Source organism: Callithrix jacchus, chromosome 17 (assembly GCF_049354715.1).
Source record: "Callithrix jacchus isolate 240 chromosome 17, calJac240_pri, whole genome shotgun sequence".
Lineage (NCBI taxonomy): Eukaryota > Metazoa > Chordata > Mammalia > Primates > Cebidae > Callithrix > Callithrix jacchus.
Window position 1 is genome coordinate 46292167 of NC_133518.1, and position 20045 is coordinate 46312211.

Genomic DNA, 20045 nt, shown 5'->3' on the forward strand with positions numbered 1-20045 from the left:
ACACATGATTGAGATTATCTTTTAGAAACCTTGAAAAACTCAACAAGGACCCAAAAGTCTTCTTCTTTAGAGATAGGCTGTTCTGTGCATAGCTCATACCTCTGTAAGGCCCCTTCCTTATCAGATGGAGGTCTAATGAGTTCCAGGTGATAAATATTTAGGGCCTCAGGGTCTGCTCTGGATATTTCTCCATACAGGTGGATCTGGTTGGCTCAGACCAACATTAGGCCACCCATCCTAAAGAAAGCCCATCCTGCTCTTTCTGGATGGCCCTTCTAGTCAGGAAAAGGAGTTGGGAACTGAGAAGGCCAGTGGATGGAGGATATGAGGTCTGTGTGTCCTGTGGAGCCAGCAAGAGGTTAACCTGATATGGACTCTGGTCTTTGTTCTGATTCCCCTCATATGCCTGTGCAAAGGCCTTGAGCATGTCAGTTCTCCTTTCTGATCCTTGTTCACTACAGAAGTAGGGGCCTCTGCTTTCCCATCTTCAGAGGTGAGTAGAAGTGAGTAAATAGGGAAATGATTGCCAATTGCCAAAGATCTCTAAAGGGGAAGAAAAGCTACAGCAACACAATGTGAGGTCAGTTTATAGGCTCATGACCATCTTAATTTATTGTTTCAGAATAAACAGAGAACTCTACTCAGCCCTGACTTAATAACTTCCTCCTTCCAAGCTGACTGAGACAGTCACGTCTCCAGGTAATAAGCTATAACTGATCCTGTGGACTTCATGTCTGGTGTTGTCTTCTGTTTTTTAATTCTTCGGTTTTTAGCTTTATTTTTCTTCTCTAGATATAAAATATATTCTCATGGAAGAAAATTTGCAAAGTACTGTAAAGTACAAATCAAAAATAAAGGTATCATCATTACATCTCTGATCAGAAGCAACTACTTAAAAATTTTTGGAATATACTTCTTTTTAGGATGCTTTTCAATGCACTGTTTAATAGACAATATTAGAAAAATATTATAATAATTTTAATGACTATATAATAGTTTACTTATATGTAAAGACAATTAAAAATATTCCCCTCATTAGATTTTTAGGTTGATCCAGTTACATTATTTTAAATAATTGATATATATTTTTGAGCATAAGTATTTATGATTATTTCCTTAGGAGAAATTTAAAGAAGGAGCATTGCTGGATTAAAGAAGAAGCATTGCTGGATTCTATCTTTATGTTACCTAAAAATCTAAGTTAAAAGATAGGACAAAATACAATGTTTTCTATGTAAGGAACTTGAATGATCCTTGGTTTCCAAGTAGGACCCACCCACTCTTGAAGTTTCTCTGAAGAAGAGTAAGTCTTTTCTTTTAGCCACCCGCTATGGGAGGGGTGGCTGAGATTTCATCTTATTTGGTCATTAGGGAGTAGCTGCACTTAGTATTGAATATTGTGGTTGTGTGGATATTAAAAACCATCACTGATAGGTATTTTTGGGGTATCTAACTTAAATACCCTTACTCCAGATTAGAATTTGGACACATTTAAAGCATTTTAGTGACATTATGTTTCTATAATATATTATAGTATCTTACATATTGAATATTAAACCACAAGGAAACTTTTTGCTTATCATCAACTCTTAAGGGCCTCACATGCTCATTTCACATTTATTTGGGCTGTTATGAAGAGAATACCCCCTTCTCTTTCTAGCTGTGGGTTGGGAAGTATGAAAAATCAGCTTGACTTTAGCTGAAGGAATGGAATTGTTCAAAAGCATTTCTGAGGCATATGCAAATACTTAAGAGTAGAAAAATCAAAGAAGTGATGGTCCCTGATGAGGCTCTGAAAATGGAACTGGCTGTGTGGTAAATGTGTGTATGTGTGAGTGTGAGTGTGTGTGTGATCCTTGAGTGTTTAGGAGCACTGGGCCACTAGTGGGGTGAGATCAGCGTTGTTGGAGGTTAAAGTATAGAAAGCACTAAGCACAGTGCTGATTATCATGAGGACCCAATACAGAAGTTAGATAATGAAAATATGTTAGTGAATCATTGTAATCAGTCCTGAAGGTCACATAATTGTTGGCAATGCAGTCAAAACCAGAAATCCAGGTTTTTGATTCCAAGTCCAGTTCTCTCTCCAGTGGAACACATCAACTCAGAGCTACCAGGCATTTTGGCAAAAATTGTGGCCGTTGCAGTCAACCCTGGATAATGTCCTGTGGAGGCAGGAGGGGACTGGATACCACCTAAGAAAAAGGTAAAAGAATTGGGCATTCCATCAAAAGACTGATTAAACCCCTTGCTTGTGGACCTTAAGATAGACAAGAGCGAAGCACCCAGTAGTCAGCTACTGGGGACTCCCAGGGATTTTTACGAGTAAGAATGCTTAGTCATTTTTTGTGCCTGTACTCCATGGTTTGGTTCCTCCATTTCTGTCCATACAAGGAGACTTCAAAATGCCCCTAAATTTTAGAAAATCTAAATTTAAATCGCTCAAAATTATATAACTAAGAACAGCTTTCTACTGATGACTTTTTAAATCTCACTTGTTTAAAACTGAATGTAAAGTGTTTTGTTTTTGTCTTTTTTTCCCTTCATTTTTAGGTTTTAATTATCAGCTTTCTTTGAGAACCAGCGTAATCTCTCAGACCCTCCTTTCTGTACTATATACTATTTGGTAACTAGTTAGAGAAGCTTAGAAGTTATATCTCTGAAGTTTTCTCTGGAGTTCAGATTCAACCAAATGAGGCAAAGCAATCAGTTTGCCTGATTTCTAAGGACTCTGGGTCCTTAGAATACAAGTCTTCATGACATATGACAAATCTCCATGTTTTGGCTGGGAGACCCAGGCTTCACCAAACTAGTTACCACTGCTCTGGCTTTAGGAAGAGGTTTAGGGATGGGTCCATTACTCAAATAATCTAATGTATTTTGTTAGAATTTTTCTCCTATGGATAGAAGGAAAGAGATGCCTCCCTTTGGCTAGGTTTTGTATAGCTGAAACATGGCTTTATGGCTGGAAATATAAGCAGCCAACACTGCTACCCTGTAGAAAATCTTCTTGAGAAGCAAACCAACAGAGAGGAAAGCAGAACTGAAATGTAGAGTCTTAATCATAACCCTTGGTTCAGCTGTGCCTAAAGCCAGCCCTGGCCTCAGCTATCCCAGTTACATAAGCATTGCCCTCTTTGTCTTAAATTGTGCAGCTTGGTTTTCTGTCACTTAAGTGGGTCCTTTACTTGTATTATTCCATTATCCTTACCATCCCTATTTTACAGGTAAGGAAACCGAGACTCAGAAAGCCTAAGGGCTTTGCTCAAGCTAACGCATCTGGGAAGTGGTATGCCCTGGATTTGAGGTTGGGCTGTTCTGACTCTACAGCTTATGCTATTTTTGTAGCCTGATGCAGCCTGTTTATTGAACTGGTAAACCCAACCCTTGGCAGCATCAAGAGGGCAGGCATTGGCTTTCTTGTTTTCCTGGCCCACAAATAGACATTGGACACTTTGGGCTGGTGTGCTTAGGGTCTGACAGGCTAAGCTGGATCCCTGAACCCCATGCTGCATGCCTGGTTGCTCTAGGAACTTCTTTTCATTAAGGCTTCCCGACTTGCAGAAACCACAAAACTTGTCTGGACCCACATCTAACTGTCCTCCGGGTAGCTAGGCTGCTGCTGAGCAGAAACGGATTCTGAAAGCAGAAAAACTCCCATGAAGATGCATCCAACATTGAGGTATTGGGGCTTCCCACCTCCACTTCCCAAAAATTACAAAAAAAGAGCAGACGCTATTTAACTGTAAGATAACAGTGTTTTTAATATTTAAGTAACAAAACATGCAGGTTAATACTCAATACATGTATAATAAGATAGATAATTACAAAGCACAATCTAACTATATGGAGGCTTTCAAACAATTAAGTGTTGGATAGAGAATGTGCTAATTAAAAACCCAGGTGAGTCACACTGCACTGCCTGAGACCTGACCAGGGACTTTCCAGTGGTAGGAGGGAGAGCTCATTGTGCCCTGTGGCCTTCAACTCAAATGGATGATCTACTCAAATCCAGAGAACACTTAACAATCTTCGTGCTCTAGATTGCCTAACCCTCCTCCCTGTTTTTCTTTTTTCTTAGTTGACTTGTCTGCTCATCTTCTACCCAACCTGAGGCAGTGAGTTCCACAAATACTTCTGGTTTGGCCTAAATCTTGCTGTCTCAGTGAAAAGGGCCTCTGAGCTCACTGCTCTGATTCTTGATGAACACAACTTGTTATTATCTCATGGGGCATGATCTGGTCTTTCCCCAGTCTGTTCAGCCTGAAGACTCTTAAGAGTATTCACCAATCCCCCTGGAGGTCACTTTCATATGTACTATTGATGTGAGGATTTTTCTCTCAAATAATAACCCAGTGGCCAAGTTCCCCAGCACCAATGCTGCTCTGGGTAGTTTTTAGAGATTGTTCTTACCTCAGTTTCCCAGGGGGCCTATCTGGCTTTGGAACTGGGATGGAATTCTAGTGTCTTAGAAGGAATTTAGACTTTCTGCTCAAAAGGGCAGTGATGTAAGCATAGGGAAGGTGTGTGGTTGCAAAGAGTTTTCAGTTTTGCCTGAACATCTGATGGTCCAACCACTCTAGGTTAACTCAGAGAAGGGAACAGCTCTCGGAGTAACAAACTGACCACAAGCCAGTTGTGATGGCGCACACCTATAGTCCCAGCTACTTGGGCGGCCAGGGTAGGAGAATTGCTTGAGTATAGGAGTTTGAGGCCAGCCTGGAAAGTGAGACCCCATCTCTAAACAAAGCAAAGCAAAACCAAACAAACAAAACCAAGCACAGTGCCAGGAAAGTGCTACTCCCAACTGGCAGTGGCTTGTAACCATGCAAATGTGGATACGTGTCACTTGGAAACGCAACATTAAATTTAGGCTCAAATTTTTTTTTTTTTTAAGAATTGGTTTTAACCTACTTCCCAGGACTTGCTGTGTTCCATTATTTATTTTTTATTTTTTAGACAGGGTCTTACTATGTCACTGGCTGGAGTGCAGTGGCGTGATCATGGCTCACTGCAGCCTCAACCTATCTGGGCTCAAATGATCCTCCCACCTCAGCCTCCCGGGATGCTGGGACTTACAGGTGTATGCCACCATGACTGGCTGATTTTTTTTCTCTGTATTTTGTAGAGACAGGGTTTCTCCATGTTTCCCAGGCTGGTCTTAAACTTCTGGGCTCAAGTGATTCTTCCTCCTCAGCCTCCCAAAGTGCTGGGATTACAGACGTGAGCCACTGTGCCCAGATGTTATTTATTTTTTTACCTGGCTTACACTTATTATCATGTATAATCAGAGCCATAGAGACCTTGAAGGGAAGGAATTATCATCAGTGAGCTTTTCATAGAATTTGTACTTATGCGTGACTTTACAAAGTACCATATAGACAACATCAAAGCAGTTATTTTTTCATTTCCTTCTATCCACATATAGGGGTGAGGCTTCACAGAGATAGTGTATCATTTTACTGAAACATCATTTGTTTTAACTATATTTAGGACTTAGATTACAAAAAAAAATTTTCTTATTCATCTAGGGACAATTGCTGATCCGTGACAGAAAGAAGACTCCAGTGGAGAGCTCAGGAAACCCCTGGCATTCTTGCTGGAACAAGCAGAGGCCAACAGCAACAGAAAGGCTTGGTTTCCTCAATCTGAAAATTGCTTTGGTTTCATAACTTTTAAGATCACAGCGTAAGAAAACTCAGATCATGGGCTGGAGAGATTACAAATAACTTTTTGCCTCTTCTTCCATAAATGTTTATTAGTAGCCAAGTTAGGGGTGGGGAAGCAAACGTCAAATAGCAGAAAATAATGTCTTTTGATCTACTCTTTTTTTTCTTTCAAAAGTTTTCTTGGGGATAAGCTGGGAAATAGATCATCAGTGGGTTTATTGACTTGGAGGAAGAGGGGGAATCTGTCTAAATCATCAAAATGTCTGAGAGAAATTCAAAGCACATTCTCTCATCTAAGTAGAAAGTTGTATTTTAAAAAAAGAAATAGGGGATTGAAAATGTGAGCTATAGCATCTAATTCATAAATGATCGCTGTTTTATGATGAAATATTTAGAGACAGAGATAGGAGGCTAACACCATTTGGCCTCTCCAAAGATGAAATGAAGACTTTTCTTAACTTCCAGCTGTGAGTCAAAAGCAATAAGAAATCAAGATGGAATTCCCTTGTTTTTTGGGTGAGCTCTCTTGGGGAGTTTCTTCTGCTCATGCTGAGAGGTCTTGGAGCATTACACGTAGTCATACTTGGAAGGATGAGATTGTCCCTCGTCCTCTGTGTGGGCACCCCCATCGTATATCTTCTTGCTTTTGGTGTTGGACCCAAAGCCGGTGCTGGCCTTGAAGCCTCCAGGCTTGTAGGCAACATTGTGGCCTGAGGCATGATAAGAAACAGCTTTGTAGCTGAAAGAAAAATAAACATTCCATGATTATAGAGGTCTTTGTTAGGAGGACCGGCCTCCTATTTACCCTAGACTGTCTCAGTCTCGGCACTGAAAGTCCAGTGTCCCTGGAAACCCATCAGTCCTGGGCAGATCAGGATAGTTAGTAACCCTAGTTTTTGGTACATTGGCTTTTCTGCCTCTGCAGTGGAACAGAAGTTCTTGCACTGTTTTAGAGCCTTGCTGAGCTGGGAACAAATCCTCCGAGAATAAGGTAATTGTGATTCCAAATGGACATTTTTGGATGGTGGAGAGAGGTACCCCCAAATCCTCAGTAACGAATGAGTTCCCTCTGTTAATCAGTAAAAATAAAGCTGAACCAGAAACAATGACCAGGGGAAACATTGTTACGTCAAAGGATCATAGAATTTGTGAGCTGGAAGGCACCTATGTTCAGCCCATTGCCTCTAAGCTGCTCATTTCATGGCTGAGGTGATAGAGGCATAGAGAGAGCAAACAACAGCAGCAGAACCACACTGGAATCCAGCTCTCCCCACACCAGTTCAATCTAGGGAGTTAAAGCAGAGTTTCTCAGCAGCAGCAGCAGCAGCACTGTTGACATTTTGGAACAGATGCTTCTTTGTTGTGGGACAGTTCTGTATACTGTAGAGTGTTTAGCAGTCCCTGGCCTCTACCCACCAGAGGCCAGTATCACTTTCCCCCATCCTTCCAAAGCTGTAACAATTAAAAATGTCTTCACGTGTTGCTAAATATCCCCTGGGGGGCAAATTACTCCTAGTTTGGAACCATGGAGTTACGAAACAATCTTAGAGGGAACCAAGATGGATGGAGTTTTCTTTCAAACAGGATCCCATTTAAATCAGTCTAGGCTGAAATAGTCTCGTTCTATTCTTTAGGTTCCCCCTAAAAGAGAAGGTTCAATAATCTTTAAGTCAATAAAGTTCTTCCATATACCTAGACTATTTTTTTTTTTTGGCTGCAAGTTATACATTAAAATAGACCCTGAACAAATAAAACGTCTGGTTGCAGCAGGACAGGGAGACTCACTTGGTTTCTTCTGGTGCCAGACCACGGCAGGCGATGCACATCATCACACCCCCAATTAGTGTGAGGCCTCCAGCGACCCAGCCCACGAACAAAGCTGCACCAAATGTATACCTGGGAGGGGAGATGGTGGCTGTGAATGCTGTTGACTCAACTGTCCAGGCTCCGCCCACTGCACCTGGCCGTGTCTGTTCTTTCTGTCCTCACTGTTGGATTCCACATCCATCCCTGCCCATGCCCCTGAACACTCACTCCTGTGGGTCACAGCCAACCGATCAGGTCTCCTGGAGAGTAGAACTGGGACTAAAGCTAGGGGGCAAAACAGCAGGGGGATTCTAGCATCACTCCGCCAAAACATTATACATCTGATCTCTGTGAAGCATCTAAGGAAAGGAGAGCTCAGCACGGAAAAGAAGTGCCTCCCCTTGGAAGTTTCCCTTTGTGTTCCTCAAAGAGCATGGGGACTGTTTGTAGAACTCTGTGAATTACTAGTATGTTTAAAGTCTATGACACAAACTAAGAACATTATACCAATAGGAAGACAAGTACCATGTGTGCAAACCTCTGCAACCTAAGAAAATGCAATACTTTAGATGTGCTTTAAAAGCACACACACATTGTCCAGGCATGGTGGCTCATGCCTGTAATCCCAGCACTTTGGGAGGCTGAGGTAGGCAGTATCGCCTGAGGTTGGGAGTTTGAGACCAGCCTGGCCAGCATGGTGAAACTCTGTCTCCATTAAAAATACAAAATTAGCTGGGCATGGTGACAGGTGCCTGTAACCCCAGCTACTCCAGAAGCTGAGGCAGGAGAATTGCTGGAACCCAGGAGGTGGAGGTTGCAGTGAACCGAGATCAAGCCATTGTACTCCAGTCTGGACAACAGAGCGAGACTCCATCAAAAAAAAAAAAAAAAAAAAAAAGAAAAGAAAAAGAAAAAGCATACACATTTCAGCAGGATTAAAGTAAACAACATAAGCTTCATGACCAAGTGTAGTATTATTAATATGTAGGGCAAAACTGGTTAACTGAGCTCAGTCCTTGAAAAAGAAGTGGGAGAAAATTTACCTGGGCTATTCTTATTTCCTTTGGACTGGGAAAAAGACAGATACTTGGTTTGAGGGCTTCTGCCTGGGGATGAAGAACCCTGCGCCCTCATCCTACCCAGTGTGGATGGGGGCTGAACAGCAGGTCTTTTCCTGGGGCTCCTCTTAGGGGGTCCCTAGGTTATTTCCTGGTGACAGCCCTGCTCCTTGATATCCCTATAGAGGGTTGAATGATTGGTTAATGCTAATGATGATAACAACAATGCTATATTAAGCCCTTACTGATATTGTGATAAGCACTTTTTTACTATCTTAATTCTCCCAATAGCCACTGTGATAGTATTTGTCACTCGCATTTTACAGATGAAGACATTGAGGCTCAGCAAGGTTAAGTAACTTCTCCAGTGACCCAGGAAGGACATGACATTGTCAGGATTCAAATTCAGGTCACTTTGACTTCAACACTCTCATTGTTCATGCATCTTCTGGGCATGAGAGACAGTTTTCTTCCTCAATTTAGACACTCTGGGTCAAGGTTAGCAAACCTAAATACTTACCTGGGACAGGCAAGAAACTTAAATGAGTGAAGTGAGCTAGATATAAGAACATATTTCATTTTCTCAACTGTAATATATGGGAAAACCCCCTATAAGCAGGAGTTGGGCCATTTGGGAGTAGTGGGGATTGTGGTAAACTGGACAAAGTGAGTCCTAGTCAAAAGGGCAGCTGCCTCTCAGCTGCAGAGATGGAGGCCATATAAGAATGAGGGCCCAGTGCAATGCTGCCAGATCTTCTGATGTTTTACACAAAGTTGGAAAGACAGAGTATGTATATATGTGCGTGTGGGGGTGAAGTCTCTTTGTACTAGGCACTAGCAGTGCTCTACCTTTTAACTGTTTCTGTGTCTCTTCCCTGGCTTGTATGTTCCTTTGCCTTTACCTGCTGGCTCCTGTGGCTGCCTCTGGAATTCTGGCTTTGGTTTAGCCACTGAAGCCACTCTGCCCACAAGGACTGACTGGCACTGAGATATGAAAGCTCAGCTCTTTAGTTTGGAGTCGAGACAACTGTGACATATAATTCATACTGCACAGCACCCCTCAGGATCAGGCTGAGTCCAGGGCTTCACCTGAAATCACTCCCATGCTTGACTTTCCTTCCTTCCTGGCCCTGCTTCCCTCACCCACTAACCAGTCTCCCTTTTCTTAACAAACTCTGGCACTGGGATCCTCTTCTCAGGATCTGTTTCTGAGGAACCCAAACCTAACTCTTCTAATTTTTAAAAGTTGACAATTGGTTCAGATTATAAAATGAAATGTTTTATACAAAACACTTTGCAGACTGTGTACAGTGCAAAGGCAGGCAGTTTGCAGCTCTAGTACAGGGCTTAGGCTCTGTCAATGTGACATGCAACACGGAAATAATAGAGTTGGGGAACAGGAGAAGGAGGGTGTCCGAGGACCAAGTAGGGCACTGGAACCAAAGCTCCATCAAGGTGATTGCCAAGGTCTTTCTTTGCAGCTGGTCTGTCTTGTATGACTTCTGGGTGGAGAAAATGAGAAGACAAAAGAAAGGGAAAGACAGCTGCCCATCCATGGATGGAGAAGTTCAGGAGGCTTTTCAGAATTCTATAGTCTTAATTCCAGGACTGAAGCTGCCTGCCCATGGGACAGGGGCCAATGCCAGGGAGATGGTGTGAGAGAGTGATGGCAGGTATTAGTGCTAAGTGCTAAGTGGCTAGTAGATGACTCCTCTGGGCAACGACAGTGATCCCAGGCACCCAGATACTCTGGGAAAGGTGGGCTCTTCTAAGTAGGGTGAGCAATCATTCTGGTTTGCCCATGATGGAGGAGTTTCCCAGAATGTGGAACTTATAGTGCTAAAACTGGGCAAGTCCCAGGCAGACTGGAATGAGTTGGTCATGGTGCTTCTAAGAGACCTGTAACTAAGAGACCATGAGAGGAACATGGAGTAGGATCAGGGGAACTTTTGGGGGCCACTTCCTTCCCGTTCTTGAAATAAAACAGAAATATGAATGGGGATTGGTGTTCCAGGGAGGCAGTGGTAATGGATTTATCACACCCTCACTCTCTGTCTGTACCCTGTGTTGGTGTGGCTGGAAAAATGTCAAGTGCATGCATCCAGAGATGACGGGTCACTGAGGTCTAATATTTATATTTCTTCCCAAGAACAAGATCTTTCTTTTTCAGGAATTTGTTCCAGCTTCTTGCTATGGGATATGTCCCTTACTTTAAAGGGACTAAATGAATACAGGTGTTGGTATTGCTTTTCTATCTTTTAATAGTTCTACCATCATTCAGACACCAAATTGTGGTGGGGTTTCATCTCCCTCTGCCAGACTGTACCCCCGTGAGAGCGGGGACTTTGTATCTCCAGCGCTGTGAACATGTCTTGGCTTACAGCAGGAGCTCAATACATTTGTAGAATAAATGAATTAATGAATGAGAGAAAGAGGCAGCTGTGCCAGGAAGGAATATTACTTTTCTCAGCCATACTGCACCTTGCTAATTTCTATTCAAATATTTACGTCTTCCTAGCTGGGTTCCTGTGATGGACTGTAGATGTAAGTTGATGTTCATTTACTTGCCTGGGTTAATAGTGCCTGTTTCATTGCTACCACAATGGGGCTTGTGTAAGAGTGTTGGATAAATACTGTGAACTGTCACTGTATTTCAATGCAAATGTCAGATCAGCCTCAAGTCATATCACCAAGGATATTTCACTGAAATGAAGTTTATGAATTTATAGGTGATTGTTGATTTATGATATGGCATGGTTGTCTCTGATAAAGTTTTTGCTATTTCAGGCACTGACAGTCGCATTAGGCACATGTGTTTAATCGGATTCTTATAACAATATTTATCATGGTGAATGCTGATACCCAGATTAGGAGGTTACCTGGTCTGAACAGTCTGCACCATCCCACCCATGCCAGTGTACATGTTAGCGGTGGACATCCAAAAGTTAGTAACCAGCATGTTGGCAAACACAGATACTCCAGCAATTGCACAAAGACCTGTGGGCAAAAGAAAAAGAAAAAGAAAGCTCCAGAGTTAGTTTGAAGGAATTACGATGTTTCTGAGGCAGTTTATGCCTAAATGAGTTTAGATGAGTAGGCTGCAGAATATTGTATCCCTATAACCAAACATTGAGTATTGAATTCTCACTATGTGCTAAATATTGTGATAGGTGCTTATAATGTTTTGTCTCACTAATTGTAGAAGAATATGTGTGTGTACAGAAAGAAATTTTATATGTATCTTGGGACCATAGTTTAATGGTCCAAATATTTTGGGTCTGGTTCTTTGGTAATGTCAAGATGTATTCCCTTAAAATCACTTTCTAAAGCCTTGCCCAGAAAATGCTTTTTAGGGATCAAGTCTCATGACTCTTTTAGGGTCAAAAAACCTCTTTTTTTTTAGCTGAATTTAAGATTCAAAAGCTTACTAAGGTTTTTTTTTTTTTTTTTTTTAAATAAAAATCCATTTTTAAAAATAGAGATGGGGTGTTACTATGCCGCTCAGGCTGGTCCTGAACTCCTGGGCTCAAGTGATCCTCCTGTCTTGCCCTCTCAAAATGCTGACATTATAGGCATGAACCACTGCACCCAGCTAAGGACCTCTTATATTGAGGTTGGAGTGGCAGCTAAAAAGGATCTTAGCACTCATGATACACAATTGGGCCTCCACACTCAGATCATGAATCCCAGTATGAAAAGTTCTGAACCACATTCAGCAGTGGGAAGAGTCATGTTTTCTCTACCCAAATGATTTTGCTTTGGCATTCGCAGAAGTGGGAACTCCAGGCTCTGTGTTTACCTGAGATGATGAACATGATCCCGGAGGTCAGTGTCATGTTGGCTTTGGCAGAGTCCTCCATGCTGCCAATGCGGATGCATTTCAGGGCAAAGATGGATACCAGGAGGCCAATGGCACCCAGGACAATGCCCACAATCATCAGGGCTCGCACCGCCTGCAGCATGGCTGTGGGACAAAGGGCAAGACACAAGCAGACAAATAAGACCAGCTCAATACACTTGATTAGGCTCTGTTTTAATAAAACAAAGCAGGCAAGGCACGGTGGCTAACGCCTGTAATCCCAGCACTTTGGGAGGCTGAGGTGGGCAGACCATGAGGTCATGAGTTCGACACCAGCCTGACCAATATGGTGAAAACCCGTCTCTACTAAAAATACAAAATTAGCTGGGTGGGTGGCACACACCTGTAATCCCAGCTATTCAGGAGGCTGAGGCAGGAGAATCGCTTGAACCCAGGCGGCAGAGGTTGTGGTGAGCCAAGACTGTGCCACTACACTCCAGCCTGGGTGACTCCATCTCAAAGATAAATAAATAAATAAAATAAAGCAACGACTAACCAGCACCAAACCTCTGAGAGACAGCAAAGTCCATAAACTGAATCTTGCCATTGTCAAAGGATGTGCAATTGTAGGAAATACAAAATGCATCACTTACAATTATCTGACTGATGAAGGACATACACTCAGATGTCTATGGAATCAGAAAATTATGGATAGGTGGAACTGGGAGGGCCCTTGGATTCTATCTATTTCAGCTTCCTCATTTTTAAAGCTTGATAATCTGAGATCCAGAAAGGGAAAATAGTTTGTCTAAGGTAACAGTTCAAATTACTGTTAGAGCTTATAGCTGTGACTTCTAACCCAAATATTTTTCTTCTCTTTTGCTTCCATATGACCTGAAAATTTCATATAGTTGTGTCCACTTTAGGAAACTCAGAATCCATTTATAGCATATGATGAAGCCAAGGTCGTTAGGTGATATATCAAGGATACTCAATTTTGTCCCTTTCCAAAAGGAACTATTAAGATCTCGGTGAGCTGTAGGTTTCAGATGTATATAAAAAGATCAGCCAGGCATGGTGGCTCACACCGCAGTGCTAGGGAGATGGTGTGAGGGAGTGATGGCTGGTAACCATCACTGGACCATGCCTGTAATCCCAACACTTTGGGAGGCTGAGGTGGGCTGATCACGAGGTCAGGAGTGTGAGACTAGCCTGACCAACATGGTGAAACCCTGTCTCTACTAAAAATATAAAAGTTACCCAGGCATGGTGGTGTGTGCCTGTAATCCCAGCTACTCAGGAGGCTGAGGCAGGAGAATCACTTGAACTCTGGAGGTGGAGGTTGCAGTGAGCTGAGATTACTTCACTGTACTCCAACCTGAGGCAACAGAGTGAGACTGTTTCAAAAACAAACAAACAAACAAAAAACAATATAACAATATTAGGCTTTTCAACTGGACCACAGTTTATCAACAGCTCCCTTTCTAGGAATCAGTCATAGCTATAGGGCCTGCAGGGACTCTTCTGCAGTGCCCTCACCTCCAGATATATCCAAAGTTGTTTCTAGTGCATCCTTAAATTGCAGTGACTCATTGCAACAACTGTTTACTGAGCCCCCCTGACTGGCCATGGGATGACAGTAGTTAACAATAGGTCAGACATGGTCTCTGTTGTCATGGAGCTTATGCCAAAGTGGGGAACAACAGTCACTAAGCATGTCTATTACAAGTATAATTAATTTAACAAGGAAGACAACTAAGTCCTTCATGTGTTCCAGAAGATAAGGCCCCTAGTGTGGGCTGGTCTGGTGGAACTGAACTGCAGAGCTGTGTGGAGATACTTACGTGCTAGACACCAATTGTTTTATCCCTCCAGTATATCCCCCTTTTTCCTCTTAAATCCGTGATTTCCAAAGGTGTTGCCATGTCTTATATCAGTGCTTTTTAAACTACTTAAAAATGTAAATTTCTAATCTGTCACAAATTGATGTCCTGGCAAAATATAAAGTCACATGCTTGAGTGTCACAGACATGTCAAATTGTTACAAATGTTTAGAAATATTTATCCTTGATTTCTGTACCAGAACTGTTCAGGTGGGCAGCAAATAGTTTGTGGGCTAGCTTGATACACAGGCCCTACTTTGAGTAGTAATATTGACCTTGATCTTTCAGGCCCTGACTTTATACCTGGTGCCATGATCATGGCAAATTAATCCAGCATGGGTATCTGAGTCAAACTGGGCAGATGAGAACCTTACACAGAATGTTTGTGCTTTGGACACAGAAAGCATCAGGCCAGTCTCTCTCCAGGGACTGAAAGCCTAAGATGCTGTCCTTGGAGTCCATGGTTTCCTGCAGTGGTAAGCAATTGTATAATGGCAAGCAGACCAAACCCAAGAGAGAGGTAGAGAGCCCTGACAGGTTTTGAGCTCCTGACTCCAGCTTTTCCTATGGTCCACATATATGCTTCCCTTAGGTTTCAGGTGCTATCCCAGCATCATTATTATTTTTAAAAAATCCCTACCTGCTTGAAGTAATTCAGGTTGGGGTTCTGTTACTTGAAATCAAGCGGTTCTAACTTATGCAAGATGGTTTCATCAGTGTCTAGACATGCTAACCTTTAAAGCCTTACTGTTTGCGGAGAGTTTCTACCCTTTCGGGTTCAAGGTCATGATCAGAGAGCTGCTGAAGCCCCTTGCAGATGTGAGGGACCTCTCATGCCAAGTCTTACAGCTGCAAAGAGACTGCATCCCACAATGTGGTGTCAGAGAAGAGGTAAAGGGCATCATTTTTCTTTTGTGGGCAATTGCCCATTTTTTTCCTAGTTATATAAGCAATAACTGCTCATTATAAAAATTTCAGGATGAGGCCAGGCACGGTGGCTCATGCCTGTAATCCCAGCACTTTGGGAGGCCAAGCAGCTAGATCACCTGAGGTCAGGAGTTCAAGACCAGCCTGGCCAACATGGTGACTCCCCACCTCTACTAAAAATACAAAAATACTCGGGACGCTGAGGCAGCAGAATTGCTTGAACCCAGGAGGCAGAGATTGCAGTTAGCCAAGATCATGCCGTTGCACTCCCACCTGGGCAACAAAAGTGAAACTCTGTCTCAAAAAAATAAAAAAATAAATAAATAAATAAAAAATTCAGGGTGTGTCGAAAACTATAAACAGGAAATAAAAAACAGTAACCTGTTATTCCAACTCTTGGAGATAACTACCTTTAGCATTCTGGTGGGTAGTTTTCCAGGAAGGAATTTTTTAAAAGGAGAAGCAAAACCCTGATGAGGCTTCCCCTTCCATCCCACCCCCACCCCCATCACCTAGACCCAAGGGAGCAAGAAGAAGCCAGCTAGAAATGCAGATGGAGACCTTGCAGAGTTTTAACTAGAAGGGGATTGTGGGGTACAATCAAAGGAAATGCCATTCCTACCCTCAGTGAGACCAGTTAGTAGTACCCAGGCAAAACTAAAATTTGGGAATGGAAAAGAAACGAGAGAAATGATTAACACTTTTTCTCTTTGAAGGAGATACTGAGGGAATCTGCCCATACAGCCATAGGCAAAAGGCTCAGAGGAAACTGTAAACAAAACAGAAAGTTCTATCCTGCTCTAGTTTTCATAGGAGTCGCTACTTTTGATTGAAAGCCAGTAAGAAATTTCCAGACATTAAAAAATGTAATCCATGGGGGAAAAACCCTACAATGTAGGTAACATAATTATCACCATTTTATGGTTGAAGAAATGGAGTGTCAGGTGAAGTAACTTGCCCAAGGACACACACCAAGGGAAAGGACGCAGAGCTGGGATCAAATCCAGAACTGCCTTGAAATCAAGGCGGGTGGATCACCTGAGGTCAGGAGTTTAAGACCAGCCTGGCCAATGTGGTGAAACCCTGTCTCTACTAAAAATACAAAAACTTAGCTGGGCCTGGTGGTGGATGCCTGTAATCCCAGCTACTTGGGAGGCTGAGGCAGGAGAATTGCTTGAACCCAGGAGGCAGAGGGTGCAGTGAGCCAAGATTGTGCCACTGCACTCTAGCCTGGGCAACGAAAACAAAACTCTGTTTCAAAAAAACCCCCAAATCATTACTTTTCCATCACAACACATTGCTTTGAGGCACCTTATTCTGGAAAAACAGGTAGAACCCTGGCTTCCATCAAGGTGCAAGGATCTATAAGTGCTTACAGAATGTATCCTCCAAACTTGGAGACTCTGAAATATATGCTAAGAATGTGGAAGGAAACATTCTCCAAATCATCTTAGGGAATAACCTGGCCTGGTAGTTTATTTATAAATGTGACTGTCAGGATAGCAGCATTCCCATCTCCTCCAGCAGTCCTGCAAGAGAACTCTCTCCAGTCACCCTGAAAATATTTCCCTCTCCCATAACAGCCAACATTAGTGGAGCTGTCAGCAGGTGTGTATCATAAAGCAATTTGTCATGCCAGAAAATCGGCAATCAATGAGAAATATTGAAAAAAGTTAGATAATGTAGAACTAGTTAAAGTGCCTTCTGCCTTAGCAGCCTTCTCACCAGATATCTGAAGTATGAATGACAGTGCCCAGCTATTCTAGTTCTATCCCGTCGATCTCCATAAACTTGATTCTGATTCTCTTCTCCCTAAAGAAACTTCTGTTTTAATGTTGCTTCTCTGCTGGGAAGAGAATTCTACAAATAATGATCATCAGTCTTGGTCCTACTAGCAACTCTCATGGGTGCAGGTGCCAGTAAGTGGGAGGAAATGAGCTCTACCACTCATCCAGAAACCCCCATGCATGGAGATGCACGGTGGTAAACTGACCTTCCCTTCCACCTGAATGGTCCTACCCTCTGGGGTCCTAATCTTCTCTGTAGATGAGTAAACAGAGAAAACTTCCCCAAAGCAGGTAGCAGGTAGGTTTCTCTTTTAGCCATTCTGTCTCTTACTCGATATTCTGATCAAGAGGCTTATCAGCTGATAACAGGTGAGTCAACAGGCTCTAAAGGCTGATTCCCTGCACCAAAGGTGTGACTACAGCATTCTTCCCAATGAACAATGAAGTGTTATCAGACCTGAAGGGAGGGCAGGATTCAGGGCTGAAAGAAGCAAACAGAGAAATGGGAACTCAGTGTTCCCTCCCTGTTGCAAAATACCTTAATCCCACAAGTAGCTGTGGACTGACAGGTGAGGTGCCCCTGGGTGTGGTTTTTCAACTCAGGCTGCACCTGAGCATCTTCTGGGGGAACTTTTAAAGAAATATTAATGTTTGTCCTCACTGTGGGAGATTTTCATTTAATTATTCAATAACAAAATTTCAAAGAATAATCTGAGAAAATGACTTTCAAGGAGGGCTCAGCAGAGGTACTCAGAGTGGAGAGCTGAGCCGAAAGGGAGTTCCCAGGGGCTGGCATCACTAAGTGGAAGTGGAAGTGAGGCTGATGAGAAAGCAGTTCACCAGCAGCCAAAGGCCTGGACTGGGGCCAGGGGGGTGGGGGATAGGAGGAGTCATAGCTTCAGGCATAGCTTGGTCCTAGACTGGAGACGACAGGGCTAATGGAGGAGCCCACAGGAGGGGAGCACAGAAGATGGTAGTCTGAGGTCAGACCCCAGAGGAAAGAATAAGATGGGAGAGACTAGATTCTCTAGAGATCCCAGGGAATCAACACAGAGGTCCTTTGTACCTTGTAAAATTCTACAGAACAGCGTGACACCAGGTGAGTGTTATTAGGTAAGTCATTTAAGCTCAGTGAAAATGAGTCCTGGCCGGGCACAGTGGCTCACACCTGTAATCCCAGCACTTTGGGAGGCCGCTGCAGGTGGATCAACTGAGGTCGGAAGCACGAGACCAGTCTGACCAATGTGGAGGAAACCCCGTCTCTACTAAAAATACAAACTTAGCTGGCGGCCATTGCAGGCTCATGTAATCCCGCTTGAATCTGGGAGGTGAGATCACGCCATTGCACTCCAGCCTGGGCAATAAGAGTGAAACTCCGTCAAAAAATAAGAAAATAAGTCCTCCATTCTGAGTGAATCCAAGATATCTCTTGCTTAGATGTATGAGGGTCAGATGCTACTTGGCGCCAGCATAAACCTAAGCCAGGTTCAATAAATAAGTTTCCTCTTCTCTAAAAAGAACGTACCCTTGGCAACTCCAAATGCCTTTCACTTGTACTAACTGTATACAAACCTGAATCCTCCCACATGATGATTAAATATGGTTGAGGATTTGAAACAGCCACGTGTGTGAACTGCTATGGGCAAGAGGGGAAGAAAGTTTGAAAAGAGGAAGAAAAGAAAGACCTGGACCTCACAGCACCTAACTAGTGGGGAAGATCAGGAAAAATGGACACGAGACCTGCCATGAGCAGGGGAGCTAGCTGATGGGAGGCAGCACAGGTGAGTTTCTATCCTCACTGATCTTCCTCTTCACCTCTGTTGTGATTTGAACGTGTGTTTTCCTCCCAAATATATGTGTTAAAACTACGAGGTGAGGTTTGTAGAAGGTACCCTCAGGAAAGACATTAGTGCCCATATAAAAGGCCTTGAGGGAGGCTGTTTGTCTCTTTTGCTCTCTGTCCCTTCTGCCATATGAAGACACAGCAAAAGGCACAATCTCTGAAGAGCGTGAACCCTTACCAGACACGGAATCTGCCGACACCTTGATCTAGGACTTCCCAGCCTCCAAAACTGAGAATAAATTTCTGTTGTTTATATATTGCCCAGGCTAAGGTAATCTTGTTATAGTAGCAGGAACCGTCTAAGACATCCTTTAAGGTGAGATCCAACTATAACTCTGATGTATCTTCCCCACCAAGAAATGATGCTGCACCACTGACTAGGCCATCCTAGGGCATGAAGCTTTGTGGTAGCTGCCCCTGCCATCTATGGGGACGACAACAGCTGCAAGCTGAGCAGGCATTCTGGTTCCTAGCTTTTCTCATTGAGAAATCACAGCAAGCAGCCTCATTTACCTAAGATGCAGGTTCTCTGTTCTCAGCTCCCTGTGGTGTCTTCTTCATATGTACAATGATGTGCAAACATTTAGATGTTTGTCCACATATTTGAAGAGGCATACTGATGCTAAAATATTTTTCTCTTTTGAAGAGAGGGAAAGCAGCTTGACTGAAAACCAATAGACTCCCAACTTTATAACTAATTTATGATCACTTCACCTTCTAGGGCTGATTTCTTCTACCAGAAAATGGGGAAAGGCAAACTGGTTTCACAACCAGTGAAATCATTCAGCCAATAGCAAGAAGAAATAAACAGACAAGCTCCTTTAAAAAGGACACTTATAAGAAGTCTCATTTTTTTCCCCCTTACGGATTTTTGATTTAGATTTTGTGAAACTGTTCTCTGGGTTAAATGTGGTTTGGTTTAAAACCTCATTCCTGTGTGTGTAAATATGATTTACAGGTTGATAGGAAACTCTGTGACTCTCCAGTGGCCATTGTTTTTACACACTGAAGCAGAAAGGGGAAAATGTAGCTAGTCATATAAAAAAATCAAGACCCTCAGTGCCTGCAAAGGGGCTGAGATATGGTGAGGTACTCAGAATATGGGTAGGATGAGGATGGGAAGGGAGAAACCAGGACCCTAAGCAATCTACTTTGGATATTTAAATTCATAAAATGTGCCTGATTTTGGAGGAAAATAAAAGTCTAGAAGATCAAATGTCCTGTTTGAGAGTTCTGAGTGATACAGACATAGCAGTGATGATTTAGTAATGCC

The 20045-nt window shown here is 42.8% G+C and overlaps 1 protein-coding gene across 2 annotated transcripts in view; it reads right to left on the reverse strand.

The window, feature by feature from the left end:
* Nucleotides 1-3738: 3738 nt before the first annotated feature.
* The window catches only part of CLDN18 (claudin 18), a 31854-nt gene continuing 15547 nt past the window's right edge, over nucleotides 3739-20045 (reverse strand). For both annotated transcript variants that reach the window (XM_002759582.5, XM_008983776.5), the window contains exons 2-5: nucleotides 12333-12497; nucleotides 11413-11530; nucleotides 7455-7565; nucleotides 3739-6408 (exon numbers count right to left, since the gene is read on the reverse strand). In XM_002759582.5, coding sequence (XP_002759628.1) covers nucleotides 6237-6408; nucleotides 7455-7565; nucleotides 11413-11530; nucleotides 12333-12497 — 566 coding nt within the window. In that variant the 3' untranslated portion in view covers nucleotides 3739-6236. The remainder of the gene's footprint in view (nucleotides 6409-7454; nucleotides 7566-11412; nucleotides 11531-12332; nucleotides 12498-20045) is intronic.